The sequence below is a fragment of the Pteropus vampyrus genome, unplaced genomic scaffold, assembly GCF_000151845.1.
Source record: "Pteropus vampyrus isolate Shadow unplaced genomic scaffold, Pvam_2.0 Scaffold11, whole genome shotgun sequence".
In the NCBI taxonomy this organism is placed as follows: domain Eukaryota; kingdom Metazoa; phylum Chordata; class Mammalia; order Chiroptera; family Pteropodidae; genus Pteropus; species Pteropus vampyrus.
In genome coordinates this window covers 13,037,679-13,054,448 of record NW_011888792.1, presented here as the reverse complement: position 1 = coordinate 13,054,448, position 16,770 = coordinate 13,037,679, and the positions used below count along the sequence as shown (strand labels likewise).

The 16,770-nt window shown below is 41.2% G+C and overlaps 1 protein-coding gene and 1 long non-coding RNA gene across 2 annotated transcripts in view; one reads left to right on the top strand and one right to left on the bottom strand.

Annotated features, from left to right (window-relative positions):
- Positions 1-16,770, top strand: part of LOC105304260 — a 46,842-nt gene that overhangs the window by 1,789 nt on the left and 28,283 nt on the right. The window contains exon 2 of the long non-coding RNA XR_896983.2: positions 3,359-3,474. This is a non-coding gene — a long non-coding RNA (uncharacterized LOC105304260). The remainder of the gene's footprint in view (positions 1-3,358; positions 3,475-16,770) is intronic.
- GPR150 (G protein-coupled receptor 150) lies at positions 12,381-13,673 on the bottom strand. Its single transcript, XM_011378256.1, has one exon. The coding sequence runs from the start codon at positions 13,671-13,673 to the stop codon at positions 12,381-12,383; it is 1,293 nt and encodes a 430-aa protein (XP_011376558.1).

Genomic DNA, 16,770 nt, shown 5'->3' with positions numbered 1-16,770 from the left:
TCGGTATCTTTGTCTATAGTTTCAAATGTCCCTTCTCACCTTTATGAGCCCCACTCCTCTGCTCTGAGCATCAGACTGTTTCTAGGAAGACTTTTCTGGGACCAAGTCCTTCCTCTCAGAGAGGTTCAAAAACTGCCTTCAATCCTAAGACAAAGTTGATCTTGTGAGTAGTGAAAACAGCTGTGTGTTATAATTTTCACTAGAGAAGTTTAAGGAGCAGCCACCAAACTGGATTTCCTATTTCTTCAAAGAAGAAAGGGTGACAAGATTGCCCTTTTTAGGCCATTGGAATTCAGATCATGAGAAAGAGGGTGGCTTTAAATACCACCTTTTTGCTCATAACTCCTAAATGAAAGTCCACAGCGTTCATTTGTTGTGGCTACCTGCCTGATATTCCCACCTGGATATTATGGCAGAAACAGTGGTGTTCATCAAACATCCCATCTACTATCCCACAGTTCCCAGCCCCACTTATAGTTGGTGGAGGCCATGTTACTAGTTTTGGCCATTGGGCTATGGGTGAAAATGCAGTGTATCATTCTTAGACTGAAGCATGGAAAAGCTGACATGACCTCTTCAGTCATCTTTTCTGTCACACCAATTGACCTTCTAGATGATGGAGCCTCCACTAACCTTGGTCCCTGAGTGTCTACATGAAACAGAGACCACCTACTCCCCCCCCCAACTCACCAACTTCCACCAAGCCATAAAAGACATGTAATAAGTGAGAGAGAAACTTGTGTTAGGCCACTGGAATGTTAAGGTTGTTTATGATTGCAACACAGCGTATTTAACCTAATAGCTCATACATAGCTATCTCCAATTTTATGAGTTCAGAATTGGAATAATTTTCTCCTAAACCTATACTTTCTTTGGCCCGTCTATCTCCATAAGTGACAACAGTGTCCATCTACATTCTTAATGTAGAAACCTGGACGTCATATTTACATCTCCCTTTTCCTCACTCTTCCGGTGCAGAAAAGAGTTAAATTAACATAGCTGACCTGAGACTGTTATCCTTAAAAAGCTCAGCTTGCAAGGTTGGCCCTTGGCTGGCATGTGGGAACTTGGCTGGTAAACTTCCCTACACTGATAAAAGACTCCCTAAATAATAAGAGTGACTAAACTGTTTGGACAAATAATATGGTTTATATGATCACAACCTGCTTTTCTTCTGGGAGTCTAGAACTTTGGTACATGCTAGGCCAAGGCTCCTGCATGACCAGCCCTCAGTAAAACCTTGGGTGCTGAGTATCTAACAGGCTTCTTTGGGTAGAAGCACTGCACACATGTTTTTTCATTGTATTGCTGGTGCTAGAGCGAGGTCTGTGTGACTCCTCCTGATAGAGGGCGAGGATAAGGAAGGCTTCACATGATACTTCACATACACCACTCACTGTGAGCCCCTGCGTGTCCCAACCCCCCATCCCTCCACGCCCAGCCAGCGTGAGTATCTGCCTTGCTCTGTTACCTGTTACCTACTGGCTTTAGGACTGAATTTTTCAGGAAAGAAAGAGAAGAAGGAAAGGAATAATGATCATATGTTTTTGTAAAATATGCAAAAGTAAGATGAATCAACTTCAATGGATTAAGGCCATTGTCTCTTTTTCTTCTGTCACACAGGCATTTTGGAGATTTGGCTATGGTGCAGTTGAGTTGGAAATATATTTAGTTTAGGTTTAGTGGGATGTATATTATATGGTTTTCCACTAATTCTATGTATAGTTAAGTTTTTCCTGGCTGTCCCATTGTAGAAATGGCTTCTGCAGGTGAGGGCCAGGATTCTATCAAAATGTGAGCATGTGCTGTGGTGTTTGACACAGGAAGTATGGGAATCTAGAGGAGAAACAAGATTTGAACAGATGGAGCCAGAAACTAGTCTGTGGGAAATTCTGTTGTCAGACTTTTGGTAAAATTGTAAGCACAGGATTCTGTTCTCATTGACACTTAGTACACATGAGATATGCTCAATAATGCAGCATGTAAACTATAAATCTACCCTACGTCCTTCTTGATGGGGATCATATAAAAGAGTCTTTATCAAAATTCCTGTGTCTATAAGCTCACAAACCTGTATTAGGACTATAAAGTGTTTTATACTGCCTATCAATTAAAAAGTGATTAACTATACCATAAGAAACAGTGATTTTTATTTCTGTTCTTTTTATATAAAATGTAATCATAAAATTATCACATGAAGGGACGACTAAACAGTAGGTAGACAAAAGTTGTAGGTAAAACGTATTGTAGAGGTGTGTCTGGCAATTAATTAATGAATGTTTGGCCTTATGTCAGTTTTTAATGTTTATATTTTGTGGTTACTTGCCCACTCTAAATAAATACTCACTTTCACACCTAATTCTTAATTTATTATTTTATGTTCTTTTTTAAAAGAGGGCCTCTCTCCCTCTTCCTCCTGTGCCCCTGCCACATTGTGACTTGGATCTGTCCTCAACTACATTTAAACTGGAAGGTGGCTGAGCTCTGCATGTGCTACAGAGCACTAATGAGTATTCACTGGAAATTGTCCATGACAGGTCTGAATAGACAGCACTGCCTGGGCTGCTTCAAATTCCATTTTGCATTCTAGTTCAGAAAGGGAAGCATGGAGGGACTAGCTTTGGATTTGAGTGGTATGTAACCTGCTAAAAGTCACTTTACTCCATCCTGTGAAGTCAAGATGGTGCTGGAGAAAATGTACCTAGAAGCAGATTGCTTAATCAAAGTCACTGAAAACAGTCACTGAGGCACAGGACTAAAAAAACATGCTCAGAAGAGCTCCATGGCATGAGACAGAGGCTTTGCTCACTTGAGTAGGAGGGCTCAGAGTGGAAATGGCAATGAAGTGATATTTAATCTGTAAGAAGAAAAAGACACCCAGTAACTGGGGCTTCCACCTTTACAAATTTCTAAACTTTCAAGGAGGCAGGAATAATTCAGTTGCCTCTGTCTCAGATAAACACATAGGTGGATCTCCTCCGCAGTCCCAGATGTGTTTTACGCAATGCCCAAATTAACCTCTATGGAAAGATTTTTCCCAGTTGAGTTTACCTCCAGAGGTAGACTACTTGCATTGACCACCTGACAGCCACCTTGGGGACACTGAGACCAAGATCTTGTCTTGCAAATCCTGAATCTATGCTAGAATCTTTGGCGACACAATTTTGCTTGGTTATTGCTCTTGGGACAGAGAGTGTTTTGTTTCCTAATTTTAGTAGGTAATTGAGGGGCCAGTGCTTCAATAATATTGATAATGTTCTGTTTCTGTTAACACTTTGAACTCTTTAATTCCATTATAAAATTGGAATTGAATAAATAGGGTCTCAGAGATCCTAAAGGGATGATCTATTTCAAGGAGAGACAGATTGCAGCTGCCACTGCTAAAGGATCCACACAGCTCACCGAAGCTTCAGGAATTGTCCTACAGAGACTATGCTGAGTCAGCAATTGAAGAGGTTTTTATTTTATACAAGGGTAAGAAATTTTGATTTTTGAACTTTAATTCCTTGGATTTTATTGTCATTGGGCTTTAACTTGCAAGAGAATTTAATTTCTGAACCTCAATTTCTCCCAGACATTGGTTTGGAGTACAGATATGGAAAAGGTTTGTTTTGTTTTGTTTTGTTTTTGGTGGTTGTTAGTTTTGTTTTTTAGCTTGGCTCGAACCCCAACAGGGGAGAGAGTCCTAGAGCATTAGTCTAATTGAAATCCCTTCACATGATGGAGTGAAGGATGTGTGCTCCTGTCTAACACTTCACTGAGCCTGGTGTTTCTGGCATAGGTGTGCTGCATTAAGGGCGAGTTTTATATAGTGTCAAGGTCTCCACAACTGTTGTGAGCAGCATTTTAAGTCTTGAACACAGTGGCTGACTTCAGCCCCTCTTTTTATGGAATTGATTAGGTTCATGCAACTTGCTTGCCAGGGTGATTCCACAGTATTTAGCACCTTCGTGCCACCTGGGGTTTCACCTGTGCACATTTCTGACTCTGCTATTGATGCTTCTGCATCTGGTTTCCTCAGATCTTAGGGAGCAAGAATATCTCTGCCACTTGATTTTCAAGACACTGCCTTTCTTCTGGTCTGGAATGTTCTGGGTTTTGCATGGTGTAGTATGCCTTCAGAGCTTCAGTTCCCTTGTGCCCTAGTCTAGGAAGGCTCAGTTATTTCTGACAGTTTAACTTGCTACTTCCATTCATCTCTTTCTCTGTCATACGCTATGTGCCAAAACTGAGTGCCTTCCTTGCTTCCTTTTACTTTCTCCTTGTTTTTTAGTCCAGACTACTTTTATCTGGGTCTGCACAAATAATGCACTGTGCAAAAATAAATTTTCCTTTAGTTGGATGATACCAACAAGAGATAATCTTCATCAGACCAATATCTAAGCAGGACCTGTACTTGCCCTGGTATTGTCCAGCCTGGCTTTGCTTTAGTATGTGTCATCTTGGTTGCATCATTTTTAGAAAGGGCCTGACTCAACACAATTCTCTTGCCTATTCCCTCAAGATGTAGGCATTACTAGTATCTACAACTATGATAAACATCACTTTTGAACTCACCTAAAAACACTGTGTATTTTATCCTGATTTTTCTAGTCTTCTCCCTTAAATCTGTGCAAATTTCTGTAACTACTTATATCTACACTAGTCTTCAAGGAGATATTTCAGTGGACTAGCCCAAAAGGTGGAATTACAAAGTCTGTATGTGACTGCTTGAGGCCTGAGTGTGTGTGTGTGTGTGTGTGTGTGTGTGTGTGTGTGTATGTATGTGTACATAAGCACACGTGTATGTCTGTGTGTGCGTGTGTTTTGGAGATGGAGACAATTCCCAAAGAAAGGGTTATTAAAAAGAGGGCAGAGGCTTGACACATTTTGTATATTAACATTATTGCACATTATCATATTGAAGGCTCTGAGAGGTAGTACTGTAAAGAAATCTGGTTGAGAAGAGAGGAATAAATTAGAAGATACCGTGCATAAATATTCAGAAAAAATCAGAATGTGGGATTTATGACAAGACAACTGGTTCGGTCTTTTCAAAATCATAATTTCTTTTTTAAGAAGGTCAGAGAGACTTTTTTGGACTAAAAGAGACTAAAGAGACATAACCATCAAATGCAGTGTGTAGACTATAATTAGGTTTTGGTTTAAAAGAAAAAAATCTATTCGAGTTATATTGAGGACAAAAGTGGAAATTTGAATATGGACTGGGCATTATGTAATACTAGGGAATTACTGTGAATTTTCTTAAGTGTGATAATGCTTTTGTGATTATGCAAGCATGTCTTAGGGGAGGCATGCTCAAGTTTTCAGAGGTGAAGTATAATGATATGATGTCTGCAACTATTTTTCAAGTTATTTGAAAACAACAATAAAAACCCCCCCGATGACAGCTATGTATGTGTGTATGTGTGGGTGGATGAGTGGGTGTGTATTTAACATTAACATTTTGGTAACAACTGTTGATTCTCAGTGGTGAATATGTGGGTGTTCTTTTGTATTATTATTCAACTTTTCTGTATATTTTACAATAAAAAGTTTTTAAAAAGAGAGAAACGTATTTAATCTAGTATTTCCAAACCTTTAACTGTGAAACTCTTTTTTCTTTTATAATGTGTTAATATGGAAGCATCTTCTGCTTCACAAAGTATACTCTGGGACATAATGGCTTAGGGCAAGCTCTTAGTGGCTACATTTAAAAAAATATACAATAATGAAAAATAATCAGTGTAGAATAAAAAATTCAAAGTATACTTTAAAAACTCTATTCAGCTAGCTGAGGAAATGTTTGCTGTGTCATTTATAATCAAGCAGTTCTGATGTTTTTAACAGTGGTGTCACTCCATTGGCCAGAGGAATGAAGGTCGCAACTTGCATAGTGACTCTTGAATGTCCAGTACCCAAATCCTTGCTCTTAGCATAACCTCATGAATGACGACACAGGCTAAATTTTCAATACTCTGTATCCTTCTGTGCTTAAAGAATAAGATAAAATGATATGTCACTTAGAGCATGTTCAGGAAGAGAAATAAGCAAAAGTTTATAGGCATAATGATAATTCCTATTAGGGATGAAGTTATAAGGAGACCTCATAATTTCTTGTGATGGTTAATTTTGTGTGTCAACTTGACTGGGCCACAGGCTGTCCAGATATTTGATTAAATATTATTTCTGGGTGTGCATATAAGAGTGTTTATGGGAGAGATTAGTATTTAGATTGGGAGACTGAGTAAAGCAGAGTGCCCGCCCCAGTATGAGGCCCGGAATAGAACAAAAAGGTGGAGGAAGGGAGAGATACTCTCTCTGCCTGACTACTGAACTGAAACTGGTTTTCTCCTGCCTTCGTACTGAGCTCTACCACTGGCTCTTTCTCCAGAGGTTAAAGTTGGGGCCCTAATTCTATCCCCTGAGCTTGACTTTACTTTTGGGCTTCTCTCTTTTCAAGTTGGTATGAAATCTTATTGGATTTTATGGTAAACAGTTAAAAATTCCAGTTTGACTTGTGGTCGGAGACTAGAAACCAGATCTTCTGCTATCTGGGCCTTTTGACTCCCATTTTTAAAGTATCAACACCAGTTTACTAACCTACTCATAGTTAAGTTATCTATTGCTATAAAACAAACCACCCAAAACTTAACAACTTTGATTTATTATTTCTCACAAATCTGTGGGTTAGCTCAGCAGTTCTTCTGCTGGTGATCTCTGAACTCACTCATATGGGTGCGTTTAGCCAGAGGGTCTGCTGGGAACGAGTTGCAGTAGTTGAGTAGCCTTCCTTTCCACATGATCTTTTATTCTGGGCTTCTTTGTGGCATTGTAGCCTCAGAACATCTTTTCTGAGAAGGCAAGCCCCAACACAAATGCTTACCAAGACCCTGTCTATGAATTATCTGCTAATGTCTCTTGCTAAAGTAGGTGCCATGGCCAAGCCCAAACTCTTTGTGAGAAAAGATTATATAAGGGATGGGTATTTAGAAGAATGATTCACTAGGGGACATTTTATGATAATCTATCCTGGTTCATTTTATGGTTGTCACTTTTTGATTTGGCCATAGAAAATACACCCACCCAAAAAATAAATTTTAAATGAATATATGTTTGTGATGAGTGATATATATCTATGTATATAATAAAGTTCATATAGTACTTTACATATGATGGATCTTTAATAAATAAATATCAAATGATTAGTGAATTAATAAATCAATAAAGTTATCAATGCCAAGAATTTGCACTTAATGCCATTAATAATTGTATGTTGAGATTTCTCAACAAAGTACTCACCATAAAAATGATAGCTCTTCTTAGAATACAAATTTTTAAAATACGAGAATTACATCTTTTATTTTCTGCCATTAGCCCCATTATGCCCATTCAGTGTCCAGTACAGTCCCTCAATACATACTGGCTGTTGGACTGAATAAAAGTACACTTGGAATGTTCCTATTTCTTTGATAAAGAACATGCAGTAAGCTAAAATGAGACTCTCTTTTTCTTGCCAAATTTTTTCAATTACAGGCTGCTTGCTGCTACAAATAACAAAATCCAGCTTAATTGCGCTAAGCAATAAGAAAATGTATTGGCTTTTTCAACAGGACATCCGATAGGCATGCCTCAGTGGTGTTTGACGACAGCTCAGTGAGGTCATTAAGGACCTAGTTCTTCTCATCTCTCTGCCATATCCACAGAGTTGGCTTCATTTTATGGATAGTGCCCCTCATGGTCAGAGGGGGGCTGCCAGCAGCCATCAGCACTACATGCTCCCTCATTTACCTTCAGTGGGAGAGAGATGGAAAAAGCATGCTGGCTCCTATGACTCTCTCAGAATTGTTAAGGGCTTCCTTCCAACAACCACCCCACTCACATCTCACTGGATTTAACTGAATAACATGACCATTCTTGAGCAAAACATGGTGGTAAAAGAGACAGAATTACTTTGATGTCTTAGAGTCAGGGAAGAGTCAGCTTCCCTCAAAGCACTTGACAACTCATAAGAGGCATAGATAACTGATAAGAATCTGAGAACTGTTAGAAAAGGGGAAATAGGTGCTAGGAAGGCAATTAACAATATTATGGGCACTATGCCTTCTGTAAGGCCCAACTTTTCTATGACTAAGTACTAACACTTTTGCATTAATCTCTCATAGATTCCCCAAGATCTCTTGCTTCCCTTCATGTAATCCTATCCAACTGGATTGTATCCCTCACAGCCCAATGTTAGGAAATAACTCATATATTGGGTACTAGAACGAATCTGAAAAGATAGACTGACAGGACTTTCTTGCCCCTACCAATCAAGTATTTTGCATACATTAATCCTATGAAGTAGATAGCAAAAAATTCATTTTGTCGATGAGAAAACCAAGACTCAAAAAGATTCAGCGCACAGCCTAAAGTCACACAGCAACTAAGTTGTAGGGATGAAATTCGAGTCCAGGTCTTTAGCTCTAAAGACTCTGCTCTTTTCACTATATTACACTGCCTCCCAACTTGGCAAAACATCTGTTTAATTAGACTATTCATTTTTATAATATTTTCTCCTCTGATCAAGTCAGAACATTTTAGGAATGGAAAGGAAACTCTTCAAATTTTCTACTGTCTTTCATGCTTCCTAGGAAATGGCTTGGAAAAAAAATCTTTTAATCTATCTACTCTTCCACAAATGAGCTAAACTATTCTACATTTAGTAAATGATTTATTGCTATTCACTAGTTGTGGTTTAGTTACACTCTTGCTATTTTCTACGTACTTTCTGCTTCAGATTATATAATAGGTCATGTTAACTTATTTTAGCTGTTTGTTGCTGTGTGGCTAGTTCCTTTTTGAATATACAAAATTCCTTCTATTTAGTCTTTAAAATTCTAATGAAAATCAGGACTACTATATTGCTCTATTCTGGTGGTGATATTTACATTGTTGTCTGTATGAACTGTAATGCCCACTCCGCCACCCTGCCACTGCCAGAGTCCTGCAGTCCAGGCCTGTGTGCAATTGTTTGGTCAAAATCTAACTCCAAGGGGAACGTGCAGTGGGTGTGTAGATGTTATTAGAATCCTCAAAAATTCTAAGTATATAGTCTGTTTTTTCCTCTAGTGATATCTTATTTGAGTGATACCTAGAAAAGAGGTCAAGTTCAAGGTCAACTGCTCATTCACCTTTGCTGTGAAATTTGAATGTTTTATCCTACTCTAGCAAGAGTTTAAATTTGAAATAATCTTTGGGGGCCTTTTTTATTGGAACAGAACTGAATCTCTCAGTTTTCTATAGCAATGTAGATTCCTGGGATCAATACCGACCATTCTGAAGGGATGTTTCAAATTTCTTAACTTACAAATACGGCTGCGATAGGAACTAAGTCATCTAGAGCTACCTTTAAGTTTCAGATTTAGTTAAAATCAGAGAAAGTTCCTTAGTTATAGAAAATGCAGTTTAATTGCATTTCAAATTAACTACTTAAATTTGCATTCTGTATTTTTGACCCAGATGGAGATTTCTCATAATTTCTAGCTGGGAATCAGCTGAAAACCTCTAATGGTAAAAATTAAAAATTATTCTCTTTATTAATTTTGTTCTTGTTTAATAGTTTAGTCTTGCCCCCCCCAACAAACATTTCCTCTTCTTTCTCTCCTAAAAGAAAACCTAAAAGTCTCATTTTTTTCACCCCTTCCCTATGTAGCTCTTATCTTCAGCTCTAGGTTCAAGGCAATCATGGTGGCCCCATTTCCATTGTGATGATAGGTCTAGGTATGAACATATGGTATAGTTCTGGCTGAGCCATGTGGGAAAGTCCACTTGAGACTTCTAAGAAATGTTTCTTCATTCTTATAAGGAATGGAAAAAAAAAAAAAAGAGAGAGAGAGTAAGAAAGTCTTCTGAACATTGTTATGTTTGGATGTGAGACCTGGAACTGCAACAGCCATTCTGTGATCTCAAGAGGAACTGAGCTTAATGTTATGTGCACCAGCTCAGAAAAGAAAGATGAAAAGGATCTAGGTCCTTGATTATGAAGTTATGAAGCTACTCAATTCATCAGATGTAGAACAGTCTTACCACTGGGCTTCTTGTTATGTGAGATAATAAATTTAAGCCAGCTAAATCAATTTTTCTATTAGGGTTCTCTTAACTGCAGATAACAGAAAATCAAGCTCAACTGGCTTAAATTTATTATCTCAGTTGAGAGCATTGTAAGTGATACAACACTACAGGTCATATTTTGAGGTCTCTCGGGACTTCTGCCTTGATCCCTGTAGCTAGGCATCAACCCAACCCACCCCAATTAGTTGATTCTCCGTACCATCATTGGAATGATCATTGGAATGAATTTTTCCAAAATTCAAATCTGATCATACTACAACTCTGACTTTATCTGTCAAAGGCTACTTTTTACTTTCTTGGCATGGCATGTAGGCCTTTCTTGACTGGGTCCCGGCTGTATCTCTATGGCCACATACCTCATCAGGTCAGACCTCACAGATACCCTAATAATAGACATTTAAATTATTTTCATTCTTTGGCCTTACCAGGTTCTCTTTCTTCTATGCTCTACAAGTGCTACTCCCATTTCCTAGAACATGCTTCCCTATCTGATGATGCCAACTCAGCCATCAAGACTCAGCCTCTTTTGGTGAACCTTTCCTAATTCTCTCCCACCCTCCCTCAGTCCCCCAAGGTTGTCAGATGTTCTTCCTCAGTGCCTCAGTACCCTGACTAGAACCGCTATTAAAGCATATATGACACTGTGCTATAATTATCTCATTGTCTTTGAAGGAAAGATGTGTCTTACCCATGTTAGCATCTCCAATACCTAGCACATTGCTAGGCACAAAAAAAGCCAGTAATAAATGTTTATTAACCAATAAAAATAATGCTATAACCCAGACTTGAGTTCACGAAGACAGCCATGTTCTTTTCTCTTTGGGTGATTTATTCTTGGTATGTCGCACACCATAGCATCCTCAGCAGGATAGGGAGGAATAAAGAGGAAGGAAAATCTATAGCTTTGTACCATTTTTTGACAGAATTTTGGAGGAAGGTGAGCTAACCTAATGAAGATTTCCTTTTGTAAATCTTTTATCCATTTTGTCTGTGCCTGACTCATGTGATAAATTATACAACAAATATGTATCAAGTATTGTTTAAAAACTTGGAATATATCAGTGAACAAACAAAGCAAGCCCTCAGAGAGCATTGGCTTTACAAGTGAACTCTACCAATCATTTTCTCTTTCCGCATTTTAGTCCTGCATTTGTGCAGGAACAGGAAACACTATAATGGAGAGATTGCAGATTCTCAGCTGAAAGACACTGGTAAACATATGGATATATTGTTTGTAAGTGCTGCCACTTATCTTAGAACCAAGGACAATTAATAGGAGGAGGTTACCAATTAAATCTTCTCCTTGACCTTGTTCTCAGCAATGGGCACCAACAGACATTGCTTTCATTTTTTAAAAGGGAGTTTTATGTGTACATACAGCATTCTGAGGTGGTAGCTGCTTTCCTAGCTGCAAATCTCCATGAGGCTCCTCCATCTGTGACAATGAGCCCCGCCAATATGCAGCACCTTGGTGCTTCTCTTCTCTAGTTTTCTGGGGACTTTGTGCTGAGAGGCTCCACCTGTGCGCAGCATTTCATCTGTAGAGGCTGATCTGGGCACTGGGACAATTTCCTACAGAAACTGGGCATATTCGAAAGGGACTAAGAGAAGCTTTTTTGTCTCCCTCCTACAACCCCAGCTTCTATTGAAATGGAAGCTAGACTGAAAATAAAGGCCGCACTGATTTTCGTTAGAGAAAACACATTACTATATAATAAACAGTCCTAATTGCGCCGTGGGCAATATTTTTATTTTACAATTACTCTGTGGCTGTATAGTGACAGCACAATTACATTTCTGACAGTATCACTGGTACAATTTCCAGGCTCATCAGGGAGAACAACGTGGGTATTTTCTTCTTGGAGAAAAAGAAAATTCTCTGGTCTGGAAAGTACACTGGATTTTAAAACGATTCAATGTAAGTACAAACAGATGACAACAAAGCAAATAATGAAAGCTTGGCAATTTAGCTAAAACAAATGATCTTATCCAGAATACTATGGGAGCATGAAAAAGAACTGCAAAAATAATTCTGTAACTTTGACTGTTTTTACAATTTCCCAATGGCTCATTCTGTCTCCAAGTGGGAAAATGTGAGAGGAACTGGGAGAGAGAAAAGAAATTGCAAGAATGTAAACATTAGAAAGAACTATAACAGGAGAGTGGAGAAAGGTGCTAGCTTCAGTATCACTCTCTCAGAGACCTTGCTGTCCGTTGTGATCCAGACAGACCTTGGCCGGTCCCTGGAGGCTCTTCCACGGGGCAAATGACCTCTGTCCTTGGAGCACCTAGAAGGCGCTTTCGCAGGAGCAGGGCAGCGACCGAGGGCGCGGCGGGGGTGGGCGTAGATAGCCCTCTTCTGGCTGCTCCCGCCGAGCGTGGTGATAATGGGGTTGCGGCCAGCGGTGGCGGTGGAGCGCCCGGTGACCCTGGGCTCCCTCGTCCTCCGCAACTCCCTCCCGCGCGCAGCAGAGAGCGCCTAGGAGCTTCCGCAGCCGCCCCCGGAGCTGGCAGCCGCCGGCCTGGAAGAAGAGGTAGACGAAGGGATTGAGAGCACTGTTGGTCACCCCCACGAGGCGCAGCGCCACCGCCAGGTCCTCAGCCTCCCAGTCTCCCACCGGTCCGGACGACCACGCGGCTGCCAGCCGGGAAGCAAAGTAGGGCAGCTGGAAGCCCACGAACAGAAGCGCCAGCGCCAGACTCATCTTCAGGCTCTGTACTTTAGCGCGGGGCAGCGCGCTGTGCGCAGGGCCTCGGCAGGGACTCGCCGACCTGGGCACCGCAACCGATGGGGCATGGGACGAACGCTGCCACCAGGAACAGAGCAGGCGGCTGCAAGCGACGCCCAGGACCGTGACTGGTGCCGCGAATCCCGTGGCGGCTTCAAAGAGCGCATAGACCTGCAGGTGCCAGCGCGGCAGGGGCGCGAAGATGCCCCGGCAGCGACGCTCTCCTGGCCAGGCGTGGGTGGCTGGGGGGTTGGTGTGTGGCGTCGAGGGGGAACCGCCGCGCACCACGAAGGCGGGGGGTAATGCCAGCAGCAGCGCCAGCAGCCAGCCCAGGGTGGCGAGTGCGCGCGCGGGCAGCAGTGGGCCCTGCGGACAGCGCACCGCGCGCTGGCGCTCTAGGGCAATGAGCACCACGAGGTGGGCCGAGGCGCCCCGGCCGGATACCTGCAGGAGCTGCACAAAGCGGCATGCCTGGTCGCCCGCGGCCCGACGCGGCTCGACTATTAGTTTCCAGGCCAGCTGTGACAGCGCAGTGCCGCCGCTTGCGTACAGGTCGGCCAGGGCCAGTTGCACCAGCAGGAAGTCCATCTTGCGACGCTTGGGACCCGCCCAGGGTCCGCCGCCGCCGCACAGGCGGCACAGCACCATGGCGTTACCGGCCACGGCCACCACCAGGATGACTCCCAGAAAGACCAGGCGGCTGGGAGGGCCGGACGGCAGTGGCGGCGGCAGCGGTGGCCCCGGGGCTGGGGCTCCCTGTCCGGAAGTCAGGTTGAGACCCCACCCCAGCGAGATGGGTATGGAGAGGTTGGGCGCGGGCGACAGGGTTGAGGGGCTGAATGGATTCTCCATCCTTAGCCTGGAGGAAGAGGAGGTACCGAAGAGGGCAGGCTGAGTGCTGGAAACCAAGGTGGAAGCGAGGCTGCGCAGGGCGAGATGCCAGGTCAACGAGTTCCCAAAGTTAGTTGAAAACGCACATGCACAGAAATGGATTTGGGTGCATTTGCTCTTAGTTGTTGTTGTTGTTTAATAGGCTGTCCTCGTCATTTGTCACTCAAATGTGGGTTGTACACTCAAGGAACACACATGATTCCTATTCTCCACCTTCTCCGAGTCTCCCCTCCCAATCCTGTCTCCCCTCCAATCTCCTTGCGCACCCACACTGCCCTCGCAGAAGCCGCGGACTGCTGGGCTCTGGAACCTCTTCTGTTCGCTATTTACCGTTAGGTCACATCTGATTACAAGATCATTTTGCCTAACCCATTGTAAAGGCTCATGTTCACCCGGGACTGACACACAAAAGATGAAGCTGCTGAAAGAGATTGTACACCTCAAAATGGTTTCATGATTGCCACTAGGCAAAAAAAGATACTAGTTTTGATTTAAAAAAAAAAAAAAAGTTTGAAATGCCATGGATCTGCACTAGCAGGAGAAAAACAGGAACACATGAAAACTTAACAGCATTTTGAGCAAAGAGGAGTCCAGTAGATGAATCTTTGATAAAGACATGTCTTCTATTGGCCAACGATGAGAGCATTCACTTAGACTAAAGACAGTGATGTTGCTTGGCAGTTAATAGTAGCAATAGAGGATAGTTTCAAATACTCCTCATTATTAGAAGCAGCGGATCACAGCTGCCTTCTCCACAATGTAAAATTCATTTCATTAGTCTAAAGAGGGCATTAATAGGTTTTATGCAAAGGGATAGTACATTTATTCCTTTTCCCCTAATATTTTCATCTAGTGATGATGTGTCACCATGGCTTCTCATTCTCTTGATTATATTTTCCAGCAGATGGGAGGTTGCTAGGAAGGACTACGCCTCCAATAAGCCCAGAGAAAAGGTGACTAAGAAATGATAAGGCGGCCAATTTTTAAAAAAGAAATCCAAGTCACATGAAATGGTTTAGATTAAATACTGCCTCTTTTATTTTAGCCCTGCCTCCTCATGAACACATTTTTTTGTTTTCCTGTTAGAAGCATCAATTTGTCTTTTATGCACCTTCCATATTAGTCACCCTGAGTTCCTGCACTTCTTGGTCGGGGCGTCTATTGGGGTTCACATTCCCAGGCTGAGAAAACATTCGGCACTTTAAGCTGCATGGGATAGTAGGGTTTGGTGGGTGCAGATGAGAGTGCTGCCAGTTGCTGGAGGAATCCCAGTTCTCCAGCTGTTGGCCTTCATCCAGAGATCTTTGTCATTTTCATCATCATTTCTCTAGTGCCTAGCACTGGGTCTCACACATGGTAGGTGTCAGCAAATATGTTTTGAGTTAATGAATTAATGGATATGTGATGCATTTCAGATAATTTTAAGCAAATGTTCCTTCCTTGACTATAAATCCATCACCTAAGAAAAAAATGTGTTTCATACCCATGCCAGTATCATTCAGAAGAGCCCAAGGAAGTGCTGGGGACATGTTGGAATAGCCATTCTTGGTGGAACATTTAAGAAAGAGGTAGAGTGATAGCCTTGGGAAGTCAAACTCTTGATTTAATTTTCACAATCTCCTTGCAGAGGGTTTTGCCCAGGGCCTTTTTCTGTGTAACATACATCATCCCAGTTTATGGTCCACTTCTTCCAGGGAGCTCTCTCTGAGCAATACCCATAATTCAGTGCTTCTAGCCAATATCAGTTTAACTTTTCTCAAGACAATTCTGTAATTTGTCTCAAATTTATTGAAATGCTCTCATTTAACAAAATAAGACTCTACTAGCAAAATTATATTTTATAGAACCTAACTTTACTAAGACCTGATAAAACATTAATTTAAAAAGTAATTCTTATCAAAATAATACATGCATGTAGTTTTGAAAGTCAAATAGACTGGGGGGATGACAACAACATAAAACGTTCCCTGTCCATGCATCCTGACTCTTCTCTTCTAGAGGGAACCATTTTATAATAATTTCTTACTGTATAAGTTTAAAGATTTAGCTCTCACACCTCTGTTCCCACTGTTTCTCCTTTCTCATACTATTATTACAGTAAATTGTAATTTTGGGTTAGATCTATATTCAGCGTTTACATTATTATGAAATGAAAATATTCTCAGCTGAATGTTGTAGTATATTATGAAAACCATTATTTTCTTTTTCTTGAAGTTAATTGCCTTTAATTTTCATTGTTACCACAGCTAATTCTCCCTATACCTTTATACTCAGAACAGTTTCCACGAAGTCAGTTTCTCAACATAATATAGAAATTGCATTTTTTTTTCTTGGAAATCTTACCAGACACCTTACTTTTCCTCCTGTTTGAGCTGGTTTCTCTCCATTTCCCTCCTGTTTGGGTTGCTGCATAGCTATCGTCCTGGAAGGTCCATTTGTTGTCATTTTTGAAACCCTCTGCTTTTCTCTTGGATTAGAGTTCCTGTTTTTAGATCTCCGGTCTTTTCTTCTTGGTTTCTTCCCTTTTGGTAGTACACATCATCCAATAAATCAGAAGGTTAAAATGATTGTATGAAGGCTGTACATAGCAGTGAGAACCCTCACTGTGCCTGTTACTTGAGTCAAATGAATTCAATCTGGACAGATTGCCCTCTAGGCCAGCTCTCGTCCAGGCATCTCCCTTTACCATCATCCTAGAGATTTTTTCTTTCTTGGTTTATTTCTCTGCTTCTGTAGAAAGCATCCTTCTTAAGGCTTCTTAAGAAAGGGAAAATTTGAGGACCATGCATGTCTGAAAATTTCTTATTTTATCCTCATACTTAACTGATGATTTGCTGTGTTTAGACTTCTATATTGGAAACATTTTCCTTCTGAATTTTGATGGCATTGCTCCATTGCCTTCTGGCTTCTAAGTGTTTTTGTATTAAGAGGCCTAAAGCCATTCTGATTCCTGATTTGTTTGGATGTGATCATTCTTTTTTTGTTGTTCCAGAAGCTTATTGATTCTTCTTTTTGTCTCCAATAAATTTCATAAAGATGTATTTTGCTGTGGGTTTCT